The sequence below is a fragment of the Podarcis filfolensis genome (assembly GCF_964270895.1).
Source record: "Podarcis filfolensis genome assembly, chromosome: 4".
NCBI classification, from domain to species: Eukaryota; Metazoa; Chordata; class Lepidosauria; order Squamata; family Lacertidae; genus Podarcis; species Podarcis filfolensis.
This window is the reverse complement of record NC_139607.1, coordinates 22,940,197-22,956,622: the sequence shown is the minus strand read 5'-3', so window position 1 is coordinate 22,956,622 and position 16,426 is coordinate 22,940,197. Positions and strand designations below refer to the sequence as shown.

At 42.4% G+C, this 16,426-nt stretch overlaps 1 protein-coding gene across 3 annotated transcripts in view; it reads left to right on the top strand.

Annotated features, from left to right (window-relative positions):
• FGF14 (fibroblast growth factor 14) overlaps positions 1 to 16,426 on the top strand; it is a 293,565-nt gene that overhangs the window by 149,570 nt on the left and 127,569 nt on the right. For 2 of the 3 annotated variants that reach the window (XM_083611072.1, XM_083611071.1), the window contains exon 2: positions 13,497 to 13,536. The exons of the other annotated variant lie outside the window; for it this stretch is intronic. Coding sequence is in view for 1 of the 2 variants with exons in the window: in XM_083611071.1 (XP_083467197.1) it covers positions 13,497 to 13,536 (40 nt within the window). In the remaining variant the exon portion in view is untranslated. The remainder of the gene's footprint in view (positions 1 to 13,496; positions 13,537 to 16,426) is intronic. 3 annotated transcript variants of the gene reach the window in all.

Below are 16,426 nucleotides of genomic sequence, written 5' to 3'. Positions count from 1 at the left end.
CTCTCTGCATGTCTCAGATGCCTCACCCTTGCAGGAATGTCCATGGTGCCATCGGTGCAGGATTTGAGGGGGGGTCCATTCAGCAGAATGAGCAGGAGAGGCGGTAGGCTCACCCTTCCTTGCAGGTTTTTAAGCAGAGGTTAGATGGTTGTCTGTCATGTACTAGTTGGGCATTGGACTAGATGACTCAGGGTCATCCAACTCTACAATCCCATGATTCTATGAGAGCTCAGTAGGGTCGGTGTACCATATTTTAAAGTGATTGCACACTGCTATTTCAAGAGGCATAAAACAAGTCTAAAATTACCTAACTGCGCCACTGAGTAGCATACTAATATAATATTTCCTCATAAAGACCATGTCTGAATTAGCTCAAAATCAAGTAAACCTTGAAAGTGCATCTAATCTTAGGGGAATAGATCCAATTTATAGATCCCCTCAGTGATGTGCTTTCCATGAGAAGCAGGTTTTATACAGCAGGTCTCTATGGCGTTGCCAAGTTAGATAACATATTAATTCTTTGCTACATTGCTCTTCATCATGGCCCTGGCCTTGAGTTGGAGAAGGAGCTACTGCTTTCAACCAGGCTCTTGAGACCAGTTGTCCAGAGCCTACAGAGTCTAGACTTGGACCTTCACAGTTGCTGCTCTGAAACCTGACTTGACAGAGGAATCTAGTGTCTCCTGCAGTATTATACCTGCGCAGTGGGTCAGGTAACACATTGTATCAGGAGGCTACAGAAATGTGAAGAAGCAATCGTCTTAGGTTGGGCCTGAAAGACCTACAGTCTTGGGTCCAAGGTGGTGGAACCGGAGTGATCTGAAGAGACTCAAGGCTTCCATTCACCCTTCACCTTTCACCCGTCAGAGCAAGCTGCTTGCTCTGAGCTATCTGTGGTGCTGCTGCTACAGCAGCCACCTGTCTTCCTGCCTTGACCTCACAGCTACCTGATCTATTCAGGTCAGAACACTCTGCCCCATTATGTGCAATGTACCACACCAATGTCACACCTCCCTGGGGACTGCTGGCGCTGGTGTGGGAACATTCACTGAGACAGTGCAGAGCGAGATGGTAAAAGATTTATGCATGCCTGGCAGTGGCGTGGAGTCTTTGCTGCATCAAAGCAGGTTTTAGGAGGAATTGTATAGAGGTAGGTACATGCAGTTCATATTCCTGATTAAAGCGGTTTGGTGGAATTTAGTTGATTTTTGCATTTAAGGGAGATATCGCCACCACCACGGCACACAGAGACATCTCAATGGCCTGGCAGAAACTAGTCACATCCATCTTAGTGCTGTGGATCTGTCTCTTCTGCATGCATTTTAAGTGACAGAAGCCTGTGTTAAAGTTGGGTTGCCATGGTTACAGGGGATTCATAGAAATGCCTTGAGGAGCAAAAGAGCTCCAATATGTTGGGACCAGATAACTTTCTTTTATCCCTTTCAGCTTTTGGGCTCTCCCACATTTCCATCTTCCCTTACATTGTTGTTGTTGTTGTTGTTGTTGTTTTGTTTTGTTTTGTTTTGTTTTGTTTTGTTTTGTTTTGTTTTGTTTTGTTTTGTTGTCATCATTATTTTTGCTTCCATTCCTTCCTTTGGTTTACCATACTTGGGAAGGCAGTAATACTGTCTACCCTCAAAGGATCAAAAACGTGTATGAAACTGGTTTCAAAGCTATACTGCTTTTATGGAAATTGGGTTTAATAGTTGTTAATTCTGACTTGTACACCCAACATTTTAGAGCTTTGTATCAGCAACACTAAAATGGCTCTGTCTTTGTATACTTCCCGGGAATTGTGAGTTTAGTAGGGTTGCCATATTTCAAACAGTGAAAATCCAGACAGAAAGGTTGTTGGGCTTTTTTTTTTTTTTTTGGCAAACTTGTTGAGCTAATAAATTTGCCTTTTTGGACCTATTTTTATCGAATAACTGCAAAAATGGCACTGCCGACATGGACTGCAGTGGAGCTACTATGGGCTAAGCAGGCCTATGTCTGACAAATGAGGAACAAGTCTTTAAAATGAGTTACACTACCCCTTTTTTGCTGGCTTAATTTATTCAGGGTTGCCAGGTCACATGACCAAGTTGAACAGATTTAGGATCTAGCATAAATCACCCATCTCTGGCCCCACCATGCCACACACCTCAGAACAGCCCCTTTTCAGGGCTTACATGAACCTAACATCTGCCAGACTCAGCTCACCCAGCTGAGGGTGAGGGAGTTAAGGCAGAATAGCCTGGCTTGGCTATAGATACATTGGATCCCAACTCACTCATCCTGGCATATCTTGCTACTGTGGTCAGAGCACAAGAAATCTGCAGTTTGCTGTGATATGGAAATCAGCCTGTGTTTGCTACTGTTTACTGTAGCACATACTTTGAGAATGTATAGGACATTGGTACATAACCTGCATTAATACTGCGTGCATTGTATATTGCCTTACCTTGCTCCATGGATGTTCACTCAACAACTTCATCCTGCAGAACTGCCACTGTTCAAGGTACCACATAATACTTGTTGCACACTTGTAAGGAATCCATCTTTTAGTGTGGCAGCAGCTCCCCTTTGGAACTCTCTCTTAATGGCAGGTGCCTTTGCTGCACCGTTTTTGGCACCTGCTTAAAATGTTTCTGGTTAAACAAACCTATCCAGACAAACAGAAGTTCCATGTATTATTATTTTTAGATACTGTTGATTTTCATAATCTTGTAATTTTTTTTAATATTTGCATTTAACTGTTTTTATAAGTTTTATTTTATATTGTTTCAAAGAACCTGGGGGGAGGGGAGAGAGCGAGAGAGAAATAGCAGTAGCATTTAAAATAGCTTAAAATGTTTCAGGTTAAACAAGCCTATTCAGACATACGGAAGTTCCATGTATTATTATTTTTTAGATACTGTTGATTTTCATAATCTTGCATTTTTTTTAATATTTGCATTTAACTGTTTTTATAAGTTTTATTTTATATTGTTTCAAAGAACCTGGGAGAGAGGAGGGAGGGAGGGAGGGAGAGAGAGAGAAATAGCAGTAGCAATTAAAATAGCTGTAAAGAGGAAATGTAAATTCTATCAACTCCCCAAAAAGTTCTAATGCTTGCAAAAATTAAAGAGCTGTAAAAAGGCAAAACAATACAGCATATTTAATTGAAAATGGTACCCAGCCATGAATATTAAATTGTCCAAGCACTGTAAAATGTTAATGCCCTGCATTACCAGACAGAAAATTATAATGCGATGAAAACGGCAAAGATTTTCAGCTCCTGTTTTGATTGGCTTTCCGGCCACATGCCAGAAAGCCTGCAGCTTAATTCTTAATTTTGCTCAACTAATGAGATGAATTTAGCTCACAAAATGTCTCCGGGAATATCATTTCTCACTCTGTTTGTAATAAGATGACGACAGTTTCTTCATCAGATAAGGCCTCATGAAGAGTATGCAAAGGATGGAGAGTCGTTATAAGCACACATGCTTCCATGAACGATATCCAGAAAATTCACATTACATTTTCCCTGCTGTAGGCGAGGGATCGGGAGCAGTGGGTAGTTTGTGTGTTCCATGTTTGTAGCAGAACAAAGAAATTCTGCTTAGGAATTTATATTTTAAAAAACGCACTGACAATACAGCTCCCCCACCCCCTTTTTCAGGACTTTTTGGAAGTAGTCCAGGGACTAGTGTGCTGCTGAGATTGTATTGTAACGTTTTGTTGTGCAGCTTTTAAAGTTTTCATTTATTGTCTATATTATATGTGTCGTCATCATCTTCTTTTTTGTAAACTACCTTGGAATCCCAATGGGATGACATGCAGTTTTAAAAACAGAATAAATAAGCAAATACAGTGGTATCTCTGGTTACGTACTTAATTTGTTCCAGAGGTCTGTTCTTAACCTGAAGCTGTTCTTAACCTGAAGCACCACCTTAGCTAATGGGGCCTCCCACTGCTGCCGCACGATTTCTGTTCTCATCCTGAAGCAAAGTTTTTAACCCAAGGTACTATTTCGGGGTTAGCGGAGTCTGTAACCTGAAGCGTATGTAACCTGAAGCGTATATAACCTGAAGCGTATGTAACCCGAGGTACCACTGTATCTAGGAAGTGGCCCAGGCAAAAGATTGCTGCTCTTCTTTGCTTCTTGTTTGCAAAATAAGTGCGGGTTGGCAGATGGTGGCTTAAATGCGTGAAGGAGCCATCACAAGTCAAGGAACTCAAACATCATCTCTCATTGTTCTGATTACCGTATTTTCAAACAGAGTTTGTTGCAAATAACCTGGCATGAGTAATCATATGAGTCTGCTGCAAAGAACCAGGTGTGAGTAATCATATGATGTCCAAGCACATGTGAATCTGCAACCATGGCAGGCCCATGTTCTCTCTATACTCCACAGAGTGTAAGGAACTCTTTTGGACCTTGGGATCAAGGCCAAGGCCATGGGAGTGGAATCATAAAGCTATTGACACCTACATTAAAGGTATAGGTGCCAACTGGTGTGTAGTTGGCACAGACTGTCCACAATGAATTAAAAGGAGCTTGCAAAGTGGTATTATTTCACACTGTTATTTCCCTAGTGGGGTCAGCAGTCTTTTGGCTCAACTCAAGTTGCCCATTTTAGAGGGCTGTCTGATTGCCAGTGAAGCAGGAGACAAAGGACACTACATGGTGAAAGCGAAGCCATAATATATCCCTGATTTATTAGCAACCGACTATATTATTCCTTTAAGGTGTGAAATCCTGTATTCTTTATCAGGTCCTCTGGCAGATGTTTGGTGAGCGCACACTGCGGTACTCAAATACAGTTTATCAAAATGTGCTGATTTTAGAAGTTTGAGGTAGGAGGGAATTAACAGTGATAAATGTGCACATGAATATTCATTGTAAGCTTGCTGTTTACTATAGCAACCTCAGCAATTTGGCGTGTCTTTATTTTATGCCTCATGCTATTGTTGCTCCTTATAACATGAGTTGCAAATGTGTGGGTGTTAGCAACTGTGGCTGTAACAACTCGTCAATGAAAAGTCAATGGTTTCTTTTAAGCTCAGGATTACAGTCAGTGCATGAACTGTAGGGGAAATATGATGGCCAAATGAAAAGAAGGATGAGGCTACACCTGCTGAATTTTCTCTTCTACACAACTATTAAAGCTGCAGAAGCCATGTCCTCTTTTGCACATGACATGACCATTATATTAGTTGGCTCTTCTGGAACCTTCTTACTATGGGAAACCAGCCTCATATAACCAACATGCTGGACTAAATGCATGAAGGGGTTAAAACCATAGAGCAAGCTGTCCTGCCAGGCTTAGCTCACCTTGGGAGGGAATAAGTAATCAAGCCTTTGTTCTTCAAGTCTACATGTAAACTTTGGTGTGTGGGTATCTCTGAGCTTCTCCTTCCAGCCACATGGCTCTCACAAGCCGCTCTTTAGTTCCTATAGGAACTTTCACCACTTTGTAACACCACTTTGTAACAACTAAGTTTATTGACTGTGCAACTTTTCTGACTGATGCATGGAATAACTCATTAACTTGACCTTTGAAGCATTTGTAAGTAAACCAGTTTTTAACTTACTAAACATGCGGTCTTTTCCTTTGCTGGGGGGGAGAGGGAAGTTTTAGAACACATGTGGGCATATTGTAGAGATCTAATAGCCTATATGTACTTCCATGCTTTACTTTGTTGCATAATTTGTTTTATTTTTTAATCTCTGCTGGGCTTCTCTCTCCAAAGAATACTTGTCCAGAAATTGAATCTTGGCTTCCAGGGAATTCTCCTTTCTATATACCCATTATTTTCTTTGCACCAAGACTAACCACAGTATTTAAAGAGTCCAGGCTCCCTCTTGTCCCCATATAATTCAAGCACTGATTGCAGTTAATGAAGTTAATGGGCATATATGTTTATATGGTAACAGCAAATGCATAACATGGTGCACGCCAATGAGTGTAGCATAACTAGCAAGCCCATCTTGGTGCCATGGATGAGCTTGTCTCCCATACACCTCATATGGGATGCCAGTATATACTACTCATTGCACTAGCACTCCTGCAGTTAGTTCAATGTAGTTAACAGATTTATCATATTTAACACCTGTGACATAATGCATAACCTTATCCTTGGATCCTGCTTGGCATCATCTATCGGCTGTTTCTCAGGTGCCAAGCAAAATTAAGTCAAAGCAAAGATGGTAGCTTTCTCCTCTTCCTCCTCTGAGACACACAGATGGCACAATGTGCAAATAGGAGTTAATGAGAGTTCTGTAAAAAAAATTTAAACATCTCACTATTTACTCAGCAAGCTGCTTGAAATTTTGTGGCGATTTTATTGTCAATAAAAGTCAAAACAAGGCGTTAACATATAAGTGAGCATGTATTAACATTAAGGTTAATTGAGGCATGCTTGATTCATTTATAGCACAACAGAGGTTGCTTTCAGTGTGGCTTCTATAGTTCAACTACTCGTTTTTCTGTAATTCTTATGTATAAATTATACTGTTATAGCATTAAAAAATGACTTTTGAAATACCATGCAGTATATGTTGGTAGATAGATATATCATATAGTTCCGGGCTTCTTTATTTGTAATATTTTTATTGATTTTTCAACAAACTATGAACAGAACTTTAAGTTCTCCCAGTTCCACTCAGAACAAACTACCAATATGCCAAGTTTTGCTGTTAGCTGGTGGGTATAGTTGGTGGGTGTCAATATATTCATTCAAATATTTTATAAAGGGGTACCATATTTCGATAAAATCATCCACATCAAATGTGTTGTTCAAGTCACGTACCTTTTTTGTCAGTTTTTCAGTCAGTTTCAGTTTTCAGTTTTTCAGATAAGGCAGTAGCCCATTTGTGATGTGATGTGTAGGTGTCAAGTCCTTTGCAGTTCTGCGCTATGAATAGTCATGCCACCACCAGGAGAAAAGTGATGGGTTCCTTATAAACTAAATTGAATGGATCTTCTTCCAGTAATATTAATAAACCCAGACTTGGACTACATTGTACATGCTGATTGTAATATTGCTTATTTCCACAAATTCTCTTTCCCAGAATGGCTGCACAAGTACCACATATGGAATAGCATGCGAGCTGCCTTAATCCTCTCCAACACATTGGTGAATATGTTTTGCCCGTGTAGCTAAATCTTAAAGGTGTTAAATGCCAGCTATAAATTAACTTAAAATAATTCTCTCTTATGCAGGTTGACACTGATCTTAAAAGTTTGTTTGCCCATTAAGTTGTTCCAGTCAGCCTCTTCAATTTTGGTACCTCGGTCTGTTTACCATAATTGTTTGGTTGCTGAGCATTGTCCAATAGTGGGACAAGAAGTCAAGGCTTCTTGACATGAGTTAGGCCTTGACATCTTACAGTAAAAGACAGAGAGCAGTAAACATTCCCTGTGACTGAAGTTACCAGAGATGACCAAAGGCCACACCTATGTTAAAAAGAGAGAACCCCAATGATTTTGCTAGGGACTTTGGGTCAGCTAATATGACAAAAATTCCGAATGTCTGGCTAAGAATTGGGGCAAAGGTCCATGATAAAGAACTGTCATCGCCGGGAATGTGTTGAATTTATTAGGGGAGGAGAAACTGTTCGGTCAATCAAGTTAGCGTGTTTAGCATCAATGAATAATAATATTTGGTGTGATGTTGCGGATATAAAAAAGGACTGGTGCGCCCTGCTATATTTGAACTGTCCAAGCCGTGAAGCTGGTCTTCCAGCTGTGGAACACATCCTCTTCAACTTTGCTTTAACCTTGTTAGTGTACACTTTTGCTGTGTCAAACAAGGTGTGGGAAATACTTTCCATTTTCTTGCTAATCAATAAAATGTCTCTGTTAGCATTACTTGTGCTTGTGTAATGGACTCTGCTTCAGTTGATGTGTAGTCTGGATCTAACACCTACAGATTCCGGGAATTTCTGGTTGACTGTGCACTCCTTATTGCTTGGGAAAACCCAGAACTTACACCACCCAGTAGTTTTTATAGTTGCATACCAGATAAATTGATTTGGGATTGCATATAGGACATGATAGCGTAATGGAATGGAGCAATCCTCTACGGACTTACCTGAGAGTAAATCATAAGTCAATTGAACTTGCTTCTCAGTAGATTGTGTTGAAAAACTTTTAAATCCTAATACAGTAGCCTTTCATTCATTGTTATCTGTGCTGCAATGTCCAATGTGTTTCCATCGTTATATATTGGGAGAGCTACATAGAAATAGCTGAAATTGTGAAATGGCAATAGAGGCAACACTATCTTTGCCTTCCTACTTGTCTGCGGCTGATGCTTTATTACTTGGGATGCTACAGAATTCACCTGTATCCAGGCCACTGTAGTGCATTTGAAGAGAAGACAAGAGTGGAGAAATGCGATGCTCAGAAGGCTGATAATACAATACAGAATCATTTTTTGAATCCTCCTCATCCTCATCAACTTTCATTTAGAAAAAACAATATGTAGTGGGTCCTGTACCAAAACAAAATAACAAAAGTCCTTGTCCCTAGGCTCACAATTATAAAGCAAGACAAAAGTAAGGACGGTTAGAGGGAAAAGGGGAAAACAGCAAACTAGCTGGGGAAGTAAGCAAAAGAAGGAAAAAGTGTTTAATACAATCATTTACAAAGTTGTAGGGCAGAATTTTTAAAAACCAAATATAACATCAGCACAAAAATGCAACGAATAAAAGACAGATTCCTTAAACTGAGGCAATGGTTTGGTACTCATGATACAATAAGCCATATTACGGCTGTCCAGGACCATGGAAACTTTTGAGCTTCTAGAGAGGAGCTTGGAGTTCCTCCTTCATCTTGTTGACTCCCATGCTGTGCTGGACTAAGTCAAAGTTTGACTTATCATATCATAAGAACTTGGGCTTAAGCTCTTTATCCTCACTATCCATGAGTTGTAGTGATGGTTTGTTCTTGATGAGCGCTTTACCATAAGCCCAGGTGTGAACGGCATCTGAAATGGGGACTGGGAAGGGATGAACAGGTGGAGGGCAGCAGCAGCTCAGAACTAGTGCTGAGAAGTTCTGGGAAGCGAAGAGGAGGCCAAGGTTTGCATGCTCAGTAATGGCTGATGCTGGGAAGGGGTGGAAAGAAAGGAGGGAAGAAGTGGCCAGAATTGAGCAGCTCAGGAAGTCTCAGGACAGGCTCATCATTTCTGAGAAAGGAGGAAGCTCTCATTGTGAGAGCAAGAGGATTTGCATCTCTCTGGTTTCCAGCCGGCCTGAAGTGCTCCATACGCAATATTTTAGGTGGTTTCAGAACTATGACACTCGCTTCTCCCCACCGGTGGTTTGGGCCAAATTCTGCTTCCTTGACCCTGTAACTCAGCGGTTCTCAACCTGTGGGTCCCCAGATGTTGTTGGACTACAACTCCCATCATCCCTGAGCTCTGGCCTTGCTAGCTAGGGGTGATGGGAGTTGTAGTTCAACATCTGGGGACCCACAGGTTGAGAAAGGCTGCTGTAACTGTTTGTGGTTTATTATAGTTATTTATTTATTTATTTATTTATTTATTTATTTTATTTTATTTTTATTTTCCTAATTTCATTAGTGCCAGGCCAGGAGTAAGGAACTTGTGGTCCTCCGGACATGGCTAAACTTGCAACTTCCATTACACTCAACTGTTGTTGTTTAGTCGTCTAGTCGTGTCCGACTCTTCGTGACCCCATGGACCAGAGCACACTAGGCACTCCTGTCTTCTACTGCCTCCCGCAGTTTGGTCAGACTCATGCTGGTAGCTTCGAGAACACTGTCCAATCTTCTCGCCCTCTGTCGTCCCCTTCTCCTTGTGCCCTCCATCTTTCCCAACATCAGGGTCTTTTCCAGGGAGTCTTCTCTTCTCATGATGTGCCCAAAGTATTGGAGCCTCAGCTTTAGGATCTGTCCTTCCAGTGAGCACTCAGGGCTGATTTCCTTAAGAATGGAGAGGTTTGATCTTCTCGCAATACATGGGAGTCTCAAGAGTCTCCTCCAACACCATAATTAAAAATCATCAGTTCTTCGGTGATCAGCCTTCTTTATGGTCCAGCTCTTACTTTCATACGTCACTACTGGGAAAACCATAGCTTGGTCAATAGGCAGAGCCCAGCAGCATATGAGGGGGGCAAGGAGCAATGCTACCCCTTCACTCTACTAAGACTGCCGTCCTAAACACACCTACTAGGGAAGAAGCCCCACTGTGCTCAGTCCCACTTTTGAGTAAACCTTTACAGGATTGTGCTGTAAATCCTGTATCTTTCCCTTTGTCACAAAGCAGCATCCCGTTCAGCAAGCCTTTTAACCCTAATTGCAAAGGAGGAGACAAAAGGTATTGCTCCTAAGAACCAATTTCTTCTCACTGTCAGGGTTCTTTGCTCTGCTGCCAATTCTGTCGCTTTCGATTTGAGCCTTTGCCTTCCCACTTATCTATCTACCAGGCTGGTGCATGAGGGAAGCTACCACCCCAAAAGTAAGAGTGATTTCATTTGATCCCACAGGCAACACTGTCAGCACTTAACTCCACGATGGCTTCTAAAGACTTCATCTATGAGGTAGACATTAAACTCAAGAAGACAACATTTTAAGCTCTTAATAAGGTCATTGTCAGAACAGTCCTAGGGAGGCGGGGGGGGGAGGAAGAACGTGTGGCAGAGGAACTGCTACTTCCTACTAGACTCTCATCCTACACCGGTCGTGCCAAGTAGAGGGGGCTTCAGCTCCCCCTCCGGGGGCCCTCCACGCGCCCTGGCCTCTACCTGGCAGTCCAGGAGCCATACGGGGGCCGGGGCTGGGACAAGCAAGCGTGGAGATCATCCTCTGCATGTCCCGCCCCCACTGGGCAGCATTACATGACCACACCCCCTCAATGTGGGGGACAAGTCGGCACCCCTGTCCTACACAGAGAGTGGCAGTTGCCCCTTTCCTCTCCAGCAGACGTAAAGCTTTCTCCCTCCCATTCGTTTTCAACAGTGGGAGAGTGTTGGTGATGGAGCTTTTTGTCACCACCATGAGGGGGCCTTTAGTGGTGAACCTCATTCTCTGACCTCAGAGACGGAGTCCACAAGAGCCAACAGCCCCTCAGTGCCCTTTCTACATGCTAATATTGGCTACATAGCTGTGTCTCTAAACCAGGGTTCCTCAACCTCAGCCCTCCGGATGTTTTTGGCCTACAACTCCCATGATCCCTAGCTAGCAGGACCAGTGGTCAGGGATGATGGGAACTGTAGTCTCAAAACATCTGGAGGGCCGAAGCTGAGGAAGCCTGCTCTAAATGCAGGACTTCACTCACCCACCCACAAATTGCCAGTACGTGCCTCCCTGTCAGGATTGGGTCCCTAATGTGGGATTAGGGCGAGTCTTCAACTTTTGTCCCTATCCGGATGGGGCCCACTGGGCCTACACTGTGCAAAGCAAAAAAGAAACGAAACAGCTCCCATTGAAGTTTTCTTCCTGCCTCTCTGCTTGCAGAAAAGAAAATATTCCCTGGTACAGTAGGCTGGTTTCTATGCATACTCGCTCACCTATCCCTCCCTTTCCTCCATGGAGACATGCAAAAGGCATTATTAGAGTTCAAGGACAAATTCCAGCCAGGCCAAAACACTCAGATAAGTTGTGAAGCAGAGCTGCTGAGGGTTGTGGCCTGAGGAGAGAGGGTGTGGGACAAAGGAGGGAGTGTAGCCTGTAGAGTCAAAATGGCCAGAGAGAAAGGCCTGGAGGACCATAAGTGACCCCCAAGCCTGAGAGTTGGAGGTTGGATGGTGGCTAACAGATTGAGGTTGAATCCTGACAAGACAGAAGTACTGTTTTGGGGGGACAGGAGGCGGGCAGGTGTGGAGGATTCCCTGGTCCTGAATGGGGTAACTGTGCCCCTAAAGGACGAGGTGCGCAGCCTGGGAGTCATTTTGGACTCGCAGCTGTCCATGGAGGCACAGGTCAAATCTGTGTCCAGGGCAGCTGTTTACCAGCTCCATCTGGTACGCAGGCTGAGACCCTATCTGCCTGTGGACTGCCTCGCCAGAGTGGTGCATGCTCTGGTTATCTCCCGCTTGGACTACTGCAATGCACTCTACGTGGGGAAACTACAACTAATCCAGAATGCGGCAGCTAGACTGGTGACTGGGAGCGGCCGCAGAGACCACATAACACCGGTCTTGAAAGACCTACATTGGCTCCCAGTACGTTTCCAAGCACAATTCAAAGTGTTGGTGCTGACCTTTAAAGCCCTAAATGGCCTTGGTCCAGTATATATGAAGGAGCATCTCTACCCCCATCGTTCTACCCGGACACTGAGGTCCAACACCGAGGGCCTTCTGGCGGTTCCCTCACTGCGAGAAGCCAAGTTACAGGGAACCAGGCAGAGGGCCTTCTCGGTAGTGGCGCCCGCCCTGTGGAACACCCTCCCACCAGATGTCAAAGAGAACAACAACTACCAGACTTTTAGAAGACATCTGAAGGCAGCCCTGTTCAGGGAAGCTTTTAATGTTTGATGCATTAGAGTATTTTAATATATTTTTTTTGGAAGCCGCCCAGAGTGGCTGGGGAAGCCCAGCCAGATGGGCGGGGTACAAATAAATTATTATTATTATTATTATTATTATTATTATTATTATTATTATGAGATTCCCTAACCCTGACCAGGTATATCAGCGCCATAGCTTTATATTGACATTTCTTTAAGACAGCCAGTCTTCTTGTTTCTGTTTGTCCCACCATGGACCATGTGGTGTGTGAGAAATGGACCCAAGTGAGAAAGGGCCTTAGCTCAGTGCAGAGGTGCCAGTTTGTGAGCATGATGTGGGGAGCAATGGCGTGCACATGACGTTGCTGTCCTGGCATCATGCGCATCTGGGGCTGAGCCATACACAGCAATCACGTGTTGCCAGTGGTGGCCCCTTCACTACCTTCTGGCACTGCCATTGGCAGAAGGCTGCTGCAGCCCTCCTTCCCCTCTACTGTGCTTTTTGGACATTGGGCAGCTGGCCATCACTCCAGAAATATTCAGGGGGGGGGGTGAAAGTTCTTGGGTTCCAGAAGCTGGTGCCTCTGTGGTAGGGCATCTGCACTGCATGTAGGACAGATCCCAGGTTCAGTCCCTGGTATCTCTAGGTTGGCCTGGGCCTGGAGGACACCTGAAAGTCAGTGTAGGCCATACTGAGGTACATAGACCAATGATCTGACTTGGTATAGGGCAACTTCCTAGCTTCCAATGCAATACTAAAAGTCATAATTATTTGCTGTAGTTCTTTCTCTTTCCTCTCCTTACTTGGCTCTTTTCCTCTTAATCATGACTTTTCAACATATAATTATAATTATTTATACATATAATTAGAATTATATACTGGCAATGGTTGCAACCAGAAATCAGGTGCTTTGTTTTTCAGTGATCAAGAGTGGAAAGGAAGGATGAAGCATTGCTACAAATATATTTGTTCCTCCTATAAGCTAGTCTTTTTTGCCGCTCACTTCCTAGTAAGTAGAGCTATAACGCTTGCTATATGGAATCTTGTTTTGTAGGATGGAAGAAGGAGAAGGACTACAGCAAACACAAATAGTGGTATGTAATTCTTTATTTTATTGATTTTTTCTTCTTTCATCCCTCTTATTTTTTTCTTTAGCCTCATAACAGTGTGTTGAATACGGTCATTATTCATGATTTTACTTCCATAAAACTAAATACACAGAAATGTTATCACAAATAACATCTGAAATGGGGCTAAATTCCAAAACAAAATGGGAAGGAAAAATCCATATACACTTTCATTTTTCTGTACAATATTTGACACTGCTCCATGTGGATTTTATGTTGTTCCAGATATGTGTGTGTGTGTACATAGATATATATCTGTGTGAGTGTGTGTGACCTCCAGCGATCCAATAATAAATATTATAAATAAATACAAAAACATTTCCCATAGACTTTTAAAATGCATAATCTTAATAGGTTCTTAACCAATAATCCACTGTGACTCTCTTTCTTTTCCGAAACATTTTCACTGAAATTTGTACTGTAAGTAGCAAGTTATTCATAAAGTACTGAGTAGCATTCCCCCCTCATTTTGCACATAACCCTAACGATAGGGTCTTTGGTTTCGGTGGCAGTATTACGTTGTAATTTCCTTGAATAAGTTTATAGAATATTTGCAAAAACCTCACTCTTTTATTGCCGGGGGGGGGGGGGCACGTGCCTTCTGTTTTCCTTCGTTGATACCACCTATCGTCTGGTAACTGTAAAGCATTGAAGCATTTGTGGGAAATGCTATCTAACCAAGCGTAGCTGCTACTTGCTTTCGACTTGTGGTTCTGAACAGGCAGCCCAATTCATGAAAAAAACAAAAAAAAACATGAAAATGTCAGGCAGGGAACCAGAGGCTTATGTTCTGAAATCTAAGAGTACCGCTGTCATAATCGCATGCTTGGTTGAGGCTCTGCTTTATGAAAACAAATATAAAATAAATAGTGGATAGTGTTGAACTGTGACCAGGGAAACTGGGGGTTGAATATGCACTCAGCCAATAAGCTCACTGGGTCACCATCTTTTAGCCTAACCTACCTCACAAGGTTGTTGTGAAGATGAAATGGGGAGGAGGAGAACCATCTCCCCTACCTTGAGCTCCTTGGAAGATAAAGGTAATATATAAATGTCATAAATAAAATAAAATATGAAGAAGTAGCAGGTTTTTCTGATATCTGTTGGGTATAAAAGGGCATTGTTTCTATTTCTAACTGTTTAAAGGTAGAGGGACCCCTGACCATTAGGTCCAGTTGTGACTGACTCTGGGGTTGCAGCATTCATCTCGCTTTATTGGCCAAGGGAGCCGGCGTATAGCTTCTGGGTCATGTGGCCAGCATGGCTAAGCCACTTCTGGCGAACCAGAGCAGGGCATGGAAACGCCGTTTACCTTCCCGCTGGAGCAGTACTTATTTATCTACTTGCACTTTGACGTGCTTTCGAACTGCTAGGTTGGCAGGAGCAGGGACTGAGCAACGGGAGCTCACCCCGTCGCTGTGATTCGAACCGCCGACCTTCTGATCGGCAAGTCCTAGGCTCTGTGGTTTAACCCACAGTGCCACCCCTCTCCCTTTCTAACTGTTCGGGACACAGCAAATTCATTTAGGTCTTGCTAGTAGTGTTAATGTATTTTATATCTGGTGTTTCCTCTGCCGTGATGAATTTTTGGTCCCCCCCCCCCTTGACATATTGCATTGAAAGCTCCACATACTGAAAACGATGTATTAAAGGTACTGTGTGAAGGCTTACTTTTCTATTAATTTAAGTGAGTTCATTTTTCCCCAGTACTAAAACATTTGCCACTTCATTAGTTGCAATCATCATTCCACAGAACATTTTTCTGGCTCCCTTGGAGGGTATTCCTTGAGTATTCTGAAGTATTCCTGCCATGAGGCCTGGCAACCTTTGCCCCAAATTTATTTTAATAACATAATCATTCTGCAGGATAAGTAATGCATTTGATTATAGTTGGCTAATTAAGGCATAATACTTTTACAGCCATATTTCTTTCCAGCATAATTAAGGAATGAGTTAATTACTTTTGTTCTCCATTTATTGCATTACAATACACACACACACCCCGATCATTTTACAATGTAGAGAAGTATAGTCTTGAAAAATGCATATACCCATGCTTGCTAAGGAGTCGAGGCAAAAAACAACACATTGCTTTTTTAAAATAATAGTCTTAGCGGAATTATATCAAGGTGAATCCCACTAATTTTGATATATTTGCTAAGAGTGAAACCATAGACCAGCAGTCCTTGCTGGGGGTCATTTCTGCAAATTAAAAAAAACAACAACAACAATTTTATTATCTTATCTTTAAGGTTATTTTGGACTGATTTTAAAAAACCCTTGGAAGTTGAACAGAAATGAAAATTCTATTTTAAAATGTCACATGTATGAGTCTCTTAATGAAAAGCAACTGAAGCCAAGCACTTTCTGAAACTATCAACAATTTTATACTTTTGATAATCAGTGCACAGGAATGATTTAACCCAAAGGGTTTATCAGTGCTTAAAAGGCTGACCTTTAAAATCTGTCATTTCCACGGGAGCTGACCACGTTTAGTGCCTACTGACTCTAAGCGGAGCTGCAGATGTTTACCCCTCTTCGAAAATAAGGCTATTGCAGTTATTTTTATTTCTCAGCAAAATTTCTGCTCAAGCAACCAAAGTTCCAGTGGCAGATGGTGGTTTCAACCTTGCACACACTGAATACGTATTCAAGGATACGAACAGTGTTTCTATGGTAATGGGAGGCTCAACATCTCAATGTGTATTATGTTCAAATTTCCTATAAATACATGCTGCATGTATTAAAACTGGATCTATAATCTCACGATGTTTTTAATGCAAATCATTCATGCCTTCTGCCCTCTATCCATGTCGAAAGAGAAGCTCTGTTTTTTCCTTATATGCGTTCGTGGTAT